The sequence below is a fragment of the Miniopterus natalensis genome, chromosome 11 (genome assembly GCF_054644295.1).
Source record: "Miniopterus natalensis isolate mMinNat1 chromosome 11, mMinNat1.hap1, whole genome shotgun sequence".
Lineage (NCBI taxonomy): Eukaryota > Metazoa > Chordata > Mammalia > Chiroptera > Miniopteridae > Miniopterus > Miniopterus natalensis.
The window spans coordinates 69,443,191-69,455,644 of record NC_142091.1 but is presented as its reverse complement, the minus strand read 5'-3'; the positions used below and the strand labels follow the sequence as shown (position 1 = coordinate 69,455,644).

The 12,454-nt window shown below is 42.2% G+C and overlaps 1 protein-coding gene across 5 annotated transcripts in view; it reads right to left on the bottom strand.

Annotated features, from left to right (window-relative positions):
- The window catches only part of CTNND1 (catenin delta 1), a 43,709-nt gene that overhangs the window by 17,275 nt on the left and 13,980 nt on the right, over positions 1–12,454 (bottom strand). For 4 of the 5 annotated variants that reach the window (XM_016200516.2, XM_016200517.2, XM_016200514.2 and 1 more), the window contains exons 2-6: positions 6,661–6,781; positions 5,154–5,444; positions 3,080–3,151; positions 2,204–2,356; positions 1,259–1,794 (exon numbers count right to left, since the gene is read on the bottom strand). In XM_016200516.2, coding sequence (XP_016056002.2) covers positions 1,259–1,794; positions 2,204–2,356; positions 3,080–3,151; positions 5,154–5,348 — 956 coding nt within the window. In that variant the 5' untranslated portion in view covers positions 5,349–5,444; positions 6,661–6,781. The remainder of the gene's footprint in view (positions 1–1,258; positions 1,795–2,203; positions 2,357–3,079; positions 3,152–5,153; positions 5,445–6,660; positions 6,782–12,454) is intronic. The other variant, XM_016200520.2, reaches the window with a different exon arrangement.

Here is a 12,454-nt window from a genome sequence, read left to right as displayed (position 1 = left end):
AAGGGAGCACCAAGGCATTTTTTAGAAGGTCATGACCTCATACAGAAATTCAGCAAAAGCTGCTAGGCTATACTTACCATCAAGATATCCATAAATCTTCTCCCTTACTTCTATTCTCTTTAACTAGAAAACACTGTCTCTGATTTATTCTAAAGCAGGGCCCTGATGGTGTGCCTCAGTGGTTGAGCGCCAACCCATGAACCTGGAGGTCACGGTTCGATTCCAGGTCAGGGCACATGCCTGGGTTGCGGGATCGATCCCCAGTAGGGGAGCATGCAGGAGACAGTCGATTGATGATTCTCTCTCATCACTGATGTTTCTCTCTCTCTCCCTTCCTCTCTCTGAAATCAATTTTTTTTAAAAAGGCAGGGCTGGTGGTCCATTGGCCAAACCTGTTTTCCTACAGTCCCAGAACTACAAACAGTTTTTATATTTTTAAAAAGAACACCACTACAATAACAATACACAACAAAAATTATATATGACCTGCAAAGACTAAAATAGTTCTTTACAGAAAAGGTCTGTCAACCCCCATTCTCATTCATTCACTCAAGGCAAACCATCTACCAGCCAGTCCAAACACCAATCACTTCCTTTTTAGATCACCAAAGAATCCCCAAGGATGAGTAGGAAAGTCAGAAGAGACAGCTACTTCCTGTCAATAATGTACCACCCTCTACAGATGCCACCCCTGGCTTCACTTTATAAGCAACTATAAGAACCTAAGTGCAAAGTGTCAGGGCTTTTGCAAGATCAAGATATGTTTTTAACTTGAGATTAAAACCAAGACAGGGAGGGTTCTTGTATCTGTCTATTCTGACCCTGAAAGCCTAAAATCCTTAACTCTGTTAATATAAAACCAAAAGCTGAAGAAATTCACAGAAACGAATATTCCAAAGGAGCACCAGGCTCCTTTGTGGTGCTCCCTATCATCAAAGGGGGTCAAATGTTAGGCAGAAATAACAGAAACTTTGGCAAGAGGCAAAAGCCACTGTTTAGGACAAAGACCAATAACCATCACAAGTCATTTTCTATCATTAAAATATATGACTTTTACAATTAAAAAATTAGACAAAAAAGCAAGTCAATAATTAGTAATATCAGAAAAGGGAAGAAGAGGGTGGACTTCCACACAAAAAACCAAAGGAGAGGAGGCCCTAAGTATCTTTAATCCCAAAAAGCACTTAGAAGGAAAGGGAGGAGCTATACCTTTTCAATATCTTGGAAAGACCCTTTCCCTTCCCTTTTTCTTGCCTACCTGAGGCGTCGGCGAGGGTCAGAGGGTGTCCCAGTCCGACGGGCTGTGCCATAATCGGACATCATGCCGTAATCCAGGTCATCGTAGCCCATGCTACGCTGGTCATCCTCTAGACCATAAGGCTCTGGATGAAAGCGATGCAAATCCACGCTGCTCCCACCTACCCGAACCTGGGGCTGGGGCCCATAGACATCCTGTCTACTAGGTGCCCGGTAACCTTCCATGCTGGGCCTATACCGTTCCTCAATGCGAGTCACCCGGGATAGACTGCCATAGTTGTCACTGCTACTTGGATAACCATCTTCATAGTGGCGGCTATATCCATCAGGAGGGTAGTGGAAGTTCCTGGGAAGGGTAGCAGTGCCTGCTTGCCCCACGTAGGGACCAGGTCCCCCATTGCCATTCTTACGGAAGTCACGACCCAGAGTCTGGATATAGTTGTTAGAAACAGATGAGGCATCCACAGGCAGCCCATCTGGTCCCATAGGGACTGGCTGTACTGTCCGTGTTGTCACAGTCTTCACTACTTTTTTGACCTTCAGTAAGGAAAGAGAAAAGGAAAATTAATGAAGCCCTGAACAGTGTAGCTCAGTTGATAAGAGCGCCGTCCCATACACCAAGAGGTCACAGGTTCAATTCCCAGTCAGGACACACCATCTATGTTTCTTTCTCTCCCAGCCCCCCCCTCTTCATCTACCCGCCCTCCTGCCCCCAATCCCCTCTAAAAAAAAAAAAAAAATCAATGAAAATGTCCTCAAGGTAAAGATTTAAAAGAAAAAAATTAATGAAGTATAGAATATAAGCTTAAATTCTAGACCACTCTAAGATGATTTCACTACAGATCAGTGGCCCTTCATCCACCTTAAGTGTTCAACCCCTCCCCTAATAGAAACTATAGGAAGACCTCCTCCATCATCTCTGACCCTTATACAAATCTTAGCTTACTGTGGTCTCTGTGCGGCGAGTGGTTCCATCATCTGAGGTCTCCACAGAGACAACAGACATGGCTCCCTCAGGGTCTTCCTCCGTGTACGTCTCCACAATCTGCCCTGGCTCCTGCATCCTGGGGATGGTGCTATAGAGAAGGTGACTGTGATCCTATATGGAAAAGAGTTACTATCAAGCCATATATAGTAACAATCCATCCCAATGAGAAGCACTGTCTCCCTAAAGACAGTACCTCCTCATGCGTCTTCTAAAAGCCCTAGGATTTTAGAGGGGTGGCTGTCCTCATCTTTTGAACTTGTACAGAAAAGCAGGAGATATAATTTCCCAGTTCTAACAAATATGAACTGAGTTAACTACAGCCATATCAACAACCAAATGACAGAGACAGCAGATTTAACTTCCCATTTCTGGCCATTTAAGTGAATATGAACTGTGTTAAGTGCCGCTACATCTACTTCTGAATGGTCCTTCAGAAAAATTCACCCAAAAAAGAACTTTTAAGATGAACCAGGAAATCTCAATACGAGCCATCTTCTGGCTAGCTCTGTGTTACCCTTCAGGTACTGCCTAAGGATCAAGACCAGCCAGAGCTTAGGTAGGATTTTCTACAAAGTAGACACACACCCATTCTGGAAAGGGAACACAGTAATTGAGAGATCAAATACTGGATCAATGGTCATTAACATCCATTCCAAAATAAAAACTACATATATTCTTTAAAGCTCCACTCTTTTATTTTCCTAAATAGAAGAAACTAATTAATGGGTGCTTACAATGTGCGAGGCACTTTATAAGACACCCATATGCTCTTATAGGCTGGGGAAGTATGAAGATATGCATGATGCAACCCAGACCTTGAGGCCAAAGAATTACCTGGGGTCCGTTGAGTTTCAGATCTGAAAATTTCTGTCGCTCAAGGTCAGCATCGCCCACAAACCGGCCGTTCTGAAACATAGCCCACAAGAAGACAATTCATTTTGCGGCCTTCCTTTGCTCTATCAAACATAAATGATCTTTTTTTCCAAACAGGAAAAGGGCTTTCAAGAAGATATTTGTGGCCTGGAGTCCTTCTGTCAGTACTCATAGAAGAACCACATCACTCCTTAATCTTAGCACTTTCTCAAAATTGGAACTGGACCTGAAACTTGGGCAGATGGGGTCTCTGGAACATAAGAATGCAAGCTCCATGACAGCAGATGTGTTTTGGGGTGGGGGGGCAGTTTTGTTCAATAGTGTATCCCCTTGTGCCTTGAACAGTGCCTGGCACACTGAGTAAACAGCACAGGCTCCGATAAGTTCCCCAGCACACAATCTTTTTGGAAATCCAAAAGAATATAAGGAAAGTTGGAAAGGCTAGGTGGGGGAGTTTCCAAAAGGCTTCTTTATTGCTCCACACATCTTCATGCTCTACCACCACTGGAAACTCCCATACCAGGCAGCTTTTTAAAGCAAGGAGCAAGAGTTTTGAGTCTCCCTTTCCACGTAGGAAGAAAACAAGTACCCCCAACTCCCCTCAAGCAAACAGATATCTCAACACCTTCATCATCAATCATTAAAGCCACAGAACAAAATAAAGAATGTAACCTTTAATTCTGTCTTAAAGAGCAGGAAATAAACTACTGACTTTATACTACATAACAATACATATGACTGCTCCTCTTCCAATAGAATACAGTGAGATCCAGCCACCTTGGGAGACTCCTCCCCCACCCTACTCCCATTACACAGAGAGTGTAATGCTACAGGGAGAGGAAGTTAAACATTATTTTCAGGAAGAAGGAAGGGTGTGGTTTCATTGCGAACAGAAGTTAAAAATAAAAGCGAGAGACAGGGGGAACCATATACTTATAAATCCTGGAATTCCCCACCACCTCCAAGCCTGAGCAATTCTGCTCTCTCCCCTTTCAATATATACCTCTCATCCCTAATCCTTTACTCTGGTTCTATAAAAATCCTAGGAACGTTGCAAAAACACTACCTCCAAATTCCAGATCATCCCCCAATTAGAATTCTGCCCTCTCACTCAACAGGTTCTTCAGCATGAGGGACCTTCTCTAAAAAATAATTAAGCAATCAGTAAAAAACATGAGCACTGTTCTTAGTTCCCACCAGAGATCTCTTAAGATGCAGTCTATCAGGCGATGCCTAGAGGGAGATTACACACACACACACACACACACACACACACACACACACACACACAAAAAACCTCAGACAGATTACATCATAGCAAAGTCAGACTAGAGAAACCAGAGGAAACACAAGATACTTCTTATTTCTAACACCAACTCACCCAAGTCACATCACAGAGTCAGCCAACCCAGAGACCACTGGCTCCTGTGGTTATTTGGGTTAAACAGCAGCACGATGCTCCCTCTCCAACTCTAACCAACAGAATTAACAATGACCCCTTCCTCCAAGACATGATTTGCACAGCCAACAAAAAGAACACACAAGAACAATATGGAACAGGAATATACAATTTATGGACACTGCCACACCTCCTGAGTACAGACTGTTTCTTGAAGGAGACTAAACTGGAGTTGAGAGTACAGATGCCCAACTTCCCCAACCACAAGAAGACATTTACTTTCCTGAATGTCTAGTACCAAGGTGGGGAGGGGGATCAGAGAAAACAGAGGTAACTTGAATATAGCTCCAAACTATGTGAACTACCATTACTAGAATTGCATACCAACCCAGAAACCCCACTCCAGAAAAACAGGAAGTCATGTAGATGCTTCTAGAGATAAATCCACCCAACTCACCACAGCGGCAACATTCCCTATCCCTTAATCAGTATTTATTACCCTTGTAAAGGTTCATCATAGAGCATGGGCTTGGGACAGTCTATCACCATGAGGAAAGTAGTTTCCGAAGAAGAATCATAGCCTCTCTATGACCATGCCAAAGTCCTACCTGCAGGTCTGATGGAAAGAGGGGTTACCTGATGCCGGCGCGTGAGGGTGCCGTTGGCCATGAGTGGGTTGGCATCTTGTGGTGAGACCCGGACGCGTTCCAGTTGCGCCGAGACGTGGCGCCGTTCCTCCTCCAGCGCCCGGGTCAGCTTCTCAAACTGGGCCTCTTGTTCCTTCACAGAGGCCAAGATGCTGGCGGTCGACTCCACCTCTGAGTCGTCCATGAAGGTAAGGGGCAGAGCCGCCGCAGGGCAGGGTAAAAAGTAAGGTGGATCACAGAGGGAGGAGGAAGGAGGGAGAAGGCCCCCCCTCACTTCACACTACCGGGAGAAGGTAAGAGAGAGGAGAGAAAAGGTCACAGGTCAGAGAAGACAGATTATTCATCCCAGAGCCAAAGATGCCCCCTTGTGGTTTTACTGCAGTGCAGAAAGCAAGCCACCACCAAGCCTGAGAGCCCATCACCAGTGTGTCTGCTCAAGCAGAATCCTTTGCCCATTACCCTCTTTAACACCCCTCCAGAAATACCTACTGAAAGGAAAGGTACAACTAGATCCAAGCCTCTACATTGTTGGTAGGAAAGGCAGAATGTGGCTAAGGGCTGTAGTCATTACATGAAATTAAAATTATATTCTTTTTCCCTGGAAAATTTTGCTGGCATCAACTTGATGAAAGTTGTACAAACAAGCACCCACTATCCTGCAGGGGGGCAAGCCATTTCTAGAGATAAAGGGGCAGTTACAGATCTTACTTAAAATCTCTCCCAAATCTGAACACTGAAACTGCTGCACTGGTGGCAAAATGAATATGCTAATTAAAATACCAATAAGAAGTAGATGTAGTAAAAAAAAACTTCCCATCAACAAAGGCAGGAAATAAAATTAAGGTCCTCATGTTTAATACATTTATGAGGGAGGCCTTTCTACTTTTCAAAACTATACTACAGTATTGGGGGCAAAATGTGTGCTTTGGCTAACAGAGACAAGAAAGCAAGAAAACCACACAAAAAAACTCTGTGTAAAAAGGAACAATTTTCAGTGTCCTTCAGCTCTTTGTGTAGAAAAAAACAAAAACAAACTCAAACTAGGAAACTGTCCCTCAGAGTAACTCATATTGTAATCTGCAGACAATCAATGCCTAGAACTTCCTACACCAGTGTTATCCTACAGGCGCTCTAAACAGACTATATTTTTACCTCTTTACTTATTCTAACTCAGGGTAATATAAAAATATCTACAAGGTTTATATGTACTACTTATACAATAAATGATAAATAGACATGAAGAGTTCCTCATACCACATCACATAAACTGCAAGCTGGCTAGTAAATGGAGGGGCACTGTAGTCATACTATTGTACTTAATGGGGTTTCTCTCTTGCTTGCTGGCTATGGCAGACTTTTATGGACAGTCCAAAATACACCATGTTGAAAGGCAGGTTTTAGAATAAACCCTCTCCTCTACTCCCCACCCTCAGCACCCTTCAAAAAAAAAGACACTTAAATTTTGTTGTTATTAATAAACAAATTTCCATACACACCTGTTAAGAGAAGGTCGTAATTTGATTGTTTTAACACAGAGAACCAGCCCAGTCTAGATTCGAAAAATCATGGAAGAAGCATCCCAGCCACCACAGCAAGGAGGAAGCAGGAAGGAGAGAGCTGCAGAAATATTTGGAGGAAAAATGGAAATGAGAGAAAAAATAAATACACCCAATACATTAAAAAATAAGAAGAGCAAGGGCAGCTACTGGGAGAAAGACAATCTGGGAATGGAAGTCATACTGAAAATATGACTTGGAACTGCTTAATGTGACAAATGCCCTTTGGACTTTGCTCTGTTTTCAGATACCTGGACCTTGGATATAGCTTTCATTAAAACCTGGATTCTGTCATATCAGAGGTTCCTCTACTTGTTCTTATACACAGAGCCAGGAGCAGGTTATAATATGAATAAAAATCCACTTCCCCCTGTTCCCAGCAACCAAATTGGAAAGAAGAAGAAAAAAAAATGTTGGACTGCCCTTCCCCCTCCTTCCCACTCCAAAGGCAGAAACCTCAAAGCCCAGTCCCAGCATGCCCACAAAGATATTGAGAAACCAATGCAATAGTGTAGTGGGGAAGACATGTGGAGACTAGCCTAGGTTTTGCTTCAGTTCCCTTTCCCACGCTCCACAGAGCTCCACCAAGTACACTTGGGCCTCTTTGCCTCAGACTACAGTCATACCTCGAAGATACTGCAGTTCAGTTCCAGATCACTGCAATAAAGTGAGTTGTAATCTTTTGCTGGTTGAGGGTCTTGCCTTCAATTTGTGAAAAACACATCTGTGAAGTGCAATAAAACGAGGTATGCCTGTATATGGAGCATTTAGCAAGCAAGAACACCCAGAGTAACTGATAAAGGGTGCCCAATAAACTCCCTAAATAATTTTCCATCACTAGACTCCTTCCAGTGGATCCAGCCCCTAAATCCAAGAATGTGGTAGACCTTTTCTAAATTCCTCCCATCTTCAGCTCTGGGCTCCCACAATCACTTATCAAATCCTATTCTACCTTTCAGTCCAAAGGCCACTGTTACTTTCTCATATTCCCACCCTACATTCCAACAGGATATTCAAATGTCTTTAATAAGTACTCTTACTTTTAAAAAATGTTGCCCCCATCTCATCTCCATTTCTTCATTTTAAGCACTTGTCATATCTGCTATTACAATGACCTATGAACCTTCCACACCAAGAGTTTAGGAGAGATTCTTCCAGTTCTGGGTTTCAACAGGGCCTGAACTGCAGTTACCACTCTGGCAGCCTCCGCCCTATAATTTTCTTTGCTAATAAAAGCTCAAACTACCACTACTATGGGGCATACAGTGACAACAATCCCCGCTGCACAGAAAAATTATCTGTCACCCTGCCATAAATGGCCACTTTTTGCCCTCATGACTGTAATTCAATAAAGGGAGTTAGATAGAATAGTAGGGACACTACTCAGGGCTCCGGTCAGGAAACAATATCTTTTCCTATCTTCGTGGCTTTAAAAGCTGACCATTTGGCTCTAATTTAGAGAAGAAGACAGCACAGTTAAGTAGAGAGATCAGATTCCTAGACCTAAAAGCATGGGGAAATTTTCTGCCTGAAAGAGGGTAGAAGCAGAGGCTGTATAGGAATTCAGAAGTCTGGTCCCAGACCTGGCTCTGCCACTAGCCAACAATGGCAGTAAGTCACTGCCATGTTCTCATCTGTAAGAAGCCAATACCACCAGCCCAATCTAACTCAAGAGTTGCTGTAAGGATCAGGTGAGATAATGTATGTTATACAAACACGAGGTATTAAGTTGTTTCAAGAGCTAGTTTCTATCTTTCAATTACATTATTTAATGGTAATGCCTCAGTCCAAAACTATTTTGTGAACTAGTAGATGAAATTAACTAAATCAAGAGCATAACTGAGTTCTAAGGAGTGGATGAGCTGGTTTCCCTACTCCAACTCTATTTACTAGGAGGTCCACCTAGACCAGTGTTTCTGGGTCACAGGTGCTTCTCTAGTGCCTGGCAGTCATCATCACGTTACACTTCTACTATAAGTTCTTGAATCCTTATTTGCAGTTTATTACCTAGGAGAAAGTTAAGGTGTAAAGAACTAACAATTACTGAATGTGTATTATCCTGGCAATCCTTACAACAACCCTAAGGAAGTTTTACTGCAAATGAGGAAACAGGTTCTAGGTGAAAAAATTACCCAAGGTCTCAGGAAATAGCAAATTTGGAATTTAATCCCAGATCTAAGCCATTCCATAGTCTGTGTTCTCTTTCTACTGCATGCTGTCAAGTCCAAAAAATACAAGTCCAGTATAAGATGGATGATCCAGCCCCTCTCCCCTACAACCCTTGAGAGTACTTTCCCCCAACATCACAGGAAAGGGGGAAAAGAAAAGATTTCCATTTATCTCCAAGGTAAAGGGTCATCCACATGTCTACATAAAAGATATGTGGGGCGGACGAAAATAAATGGGAGGGAAAAGGAAGTATACTTGGGGGAAGAGAATGAAGGAATCAAGCAAGCTGTAAGTATACTGCATCATAACCTGAGACTTAAGGAAAGATCCTTCTCCATGCCATATACATAATTTTACACACACACACACACACACACACACACGCACATATATGCTCTATAGACCAGAACCTGCAAGCAAACCATTAACTGACTTTGGTAGTTAGAGTCAAGAAGATCTTATGAGTACAGGCCAACACAACACCTATTCAGGTTTACCACTTAATATTTTCAAATGGATTACACTTGCTCTCACTAAAAAAAAAAAAAAAAAGACCAAAGTGAAGGAGTGGTGTAGGGCACATACAGTGAACCTTGCTACTCCCCTAATACTAGATTTTCTGAGAATAACTGGTTTTACTCTTAACAAGTCATAGGTTCTATGAGTCTATAGCAAGGCTCCAGCATTCAAGCAATGACAATGGTAAAAAATCAGTCTTTTCTGTAAGAATTCCAAACCAAAACTAGTTAAGTTGAATCAAGTACCCAGAAGGACCAAACAGTTGGACAATGCCAGCCAGGTAGCAGGACAAAAAAAATCACTTGCCAGTAGCACGGTCCCTGGAACGGTTTGTTCTACTGTAAACTGGTGGTAGAAATGTTATTTGGAATTATGATTCTAAGCAATTAAAAATATAGACTTTGGAATCAAACTGACTGGGTTCAAATCCCGGCTTCATTGTTTCTTAGTTATATGACTTTGGGCAAAGTACCACAATCTCTCTAAACTTCAGTTTCTTTTTTGTAAAGTGGAAGAAATAAAACACACTGGGTGGTTGTGAGGATTAAAAGAGACAATCCACATAAAGTACTAAGAAAACTGTCTTGACACACAGAAAGCTAGTAATATTGTTACTAATACAACAAATAATAGTAGAAATAGCAACACAAGGGACTAGAGTTTTGGTGGTGTTGTAGGGCTTTTGATTAAACCAACTTATCTCCACATGCTCCCCTCTCCCATCTACAGTTGTCCTGTAGACTACAAAATTCTTTACACTCTCAAAGGGGAAAACAAAATCAAACTCTGGACTAGGGGTCAAAAGACCTGGGTTCAAGTCCTGACTCTGCCAAAAACTAGCTGTGTGAACATAGAGAAGTTATAACCCCTGTAAGCTTCAATTTCTATTACTTTTCAGAGTTTAGCTTAAATGGGCTAAAATATGCAAAACTTTAGGCTGGGTGACTCTGAACTTCTCTGTACCTGCAGGTAATTCAGGTAAGTATATCCAAAGACATGGCGAGAATTAGGCAGGCAAGCCCCTGAGGAAAGAGAAAAAATTATTTATCCTGAAAATTCTAAACTTCACGAAATAGTCTTTGGGTTTCTTAGGGAAAAAAATTTATCTTCTGTTGCCAGCCCCAAAGTCAGCTTTCCTCCTTTCTTCCTATTTATTCATTATGAAATCAAAACCAATGTCACAAAGTTATGCTCTCCCTGTAAAAGCAATGATAAGCAAAACTCCCTTCCACGTCATCCTAGGGATTTTAAATGGCTTTTTAAAAATATATTTTTATTGATTTCGGAGAGAGGAAGGGAGAGGGAGAGAGAGATAGAAACATCAACGATAAGAGTCATTGATCGGCTTGCCTCCTGCATGCCCCCGACTGGGGATCAAGCCCTCAACTCAGGCATGTGCCCTGACCAGGAATTGAACCCTGGTCTCCTGGATCCTAGGTCAATGCTCAACCACTGAGCCATGCCCGGCTGGGCAATGGCTTTTTTAAAAGCACACTGAGCCCCCTCCTACTGAAGAATACTGACCAATAAAATATAGCACCTCTAATACTACAGTACTGTATTACATAACATTCGAGCCAAGAAAGGTAGGTCTTCTAGATACCTGAAAGGTATTCATTTGCCTTAACTGGCATTTGCCCCAAAATTTGAAGCAATTATTCTCGTTCAATCATGCAGGAAAAAAATGCCATTTTACTTTTAAAATAAAAGAATATATTTTGTCAATAGCTTTTCCATAGCTTATCACAAGGAGTGCTTGAACCTCAGTCCAAAACCTAAGTAACCACAGCTCCCACCGGATGTTCTACCATAAGAAGCTTGGTCAGGCAATTCTAGTATTTCTTCCTTGGCTGGGAAGTCTTACTCCTGCACTAACTCTAAAAACCTGGAATGATTTGCATTAAAACTAAAGAGAACTCTGCTCACTTCACAATCTCTTTTCAACTGAGCACTTCTCAGAGTTACTAAACTGATATTTTGGAAATGGCCTTGTTTAGGTGTTAGCAATGTCTGTACTTCCCTGTGAATTTTTATGCTAGTCCCTCCTTCTCTCCTTAAGAGCACCCAAAAGGTTGACTGAAAGAGTTTCACTTTTACCAAGATCTCACTGTGTCCACCATGAATCTCTCTGATGACTTAAGGAAGTCTGGCAATGAGTGACACATTCTGATTGGTGTTTCAAAGAAAAGAAGGAAAATAAATACATAAAAGTTTTTAAAATATTCCTTGCTACAAGGAGGTTGAGCTGGCCCAAAGTTACCTGTCAGGATTTAAAGTTTTACTATGACTTACCAAAAAAAAAAAAAAAAATCACCTCCACCATCTTAACCCTAAATTCAGAAACCAGATGGAACATTCTTCTTGCTCTCTTTTCCCCTCCCAAGTATTCTGGGAAACCCCCCAAACCATATCATACTAAAATGGCTAAATGCTGGACTGGCTTTGAAGCAAAGGAAGGGTGTGGCTCTCACCTGGTGAGGGGGCCCAGGACTGAAAGGGTATGGAAAGAAACAAAACCTGCTTCTCTCTAGAGTATGTATGACACACACACAAGACTGGTCTAACAAGTCCTTCTGATCTCTCAGGCCAGGCCTCCTCCTCTTCTTCCCCCATTACCCACGTGCCTCTCCAAGGCCCTCCACTGAAACAGATTACACAAAATTTCCTCTCAATCCTGAGAGTCTGAGACACACTAAGTTACTTACCTGGATCCCTGTAGCAACCCTGCCAAAGGCGCCTCACTTAGCCTTATAAGGAGAAAGCAGAGCTTTAGGGAGAGGCCGATAAGAAAACAAAGATAAGAGGGAGGGGCAAAAACGGAGGGAGGTGTCAGACTGGAGGAAGCGGAGAGGCCAATTGCCTTTCTCCTTCCTATTAGAAGGAGAAAAAGAGAGGGAGGTCAGGTACACAATGGGCAGTGACAAAACCTAATCAAAATGGAAAGGTATTTATTTAACTCTTGTGTCATAAAAGAGAAATCCAAAAACTAACTAGGACACCTTATACCCTTCCCTACCCTAGGGGAGAAAAATATTTTTCATGGAAA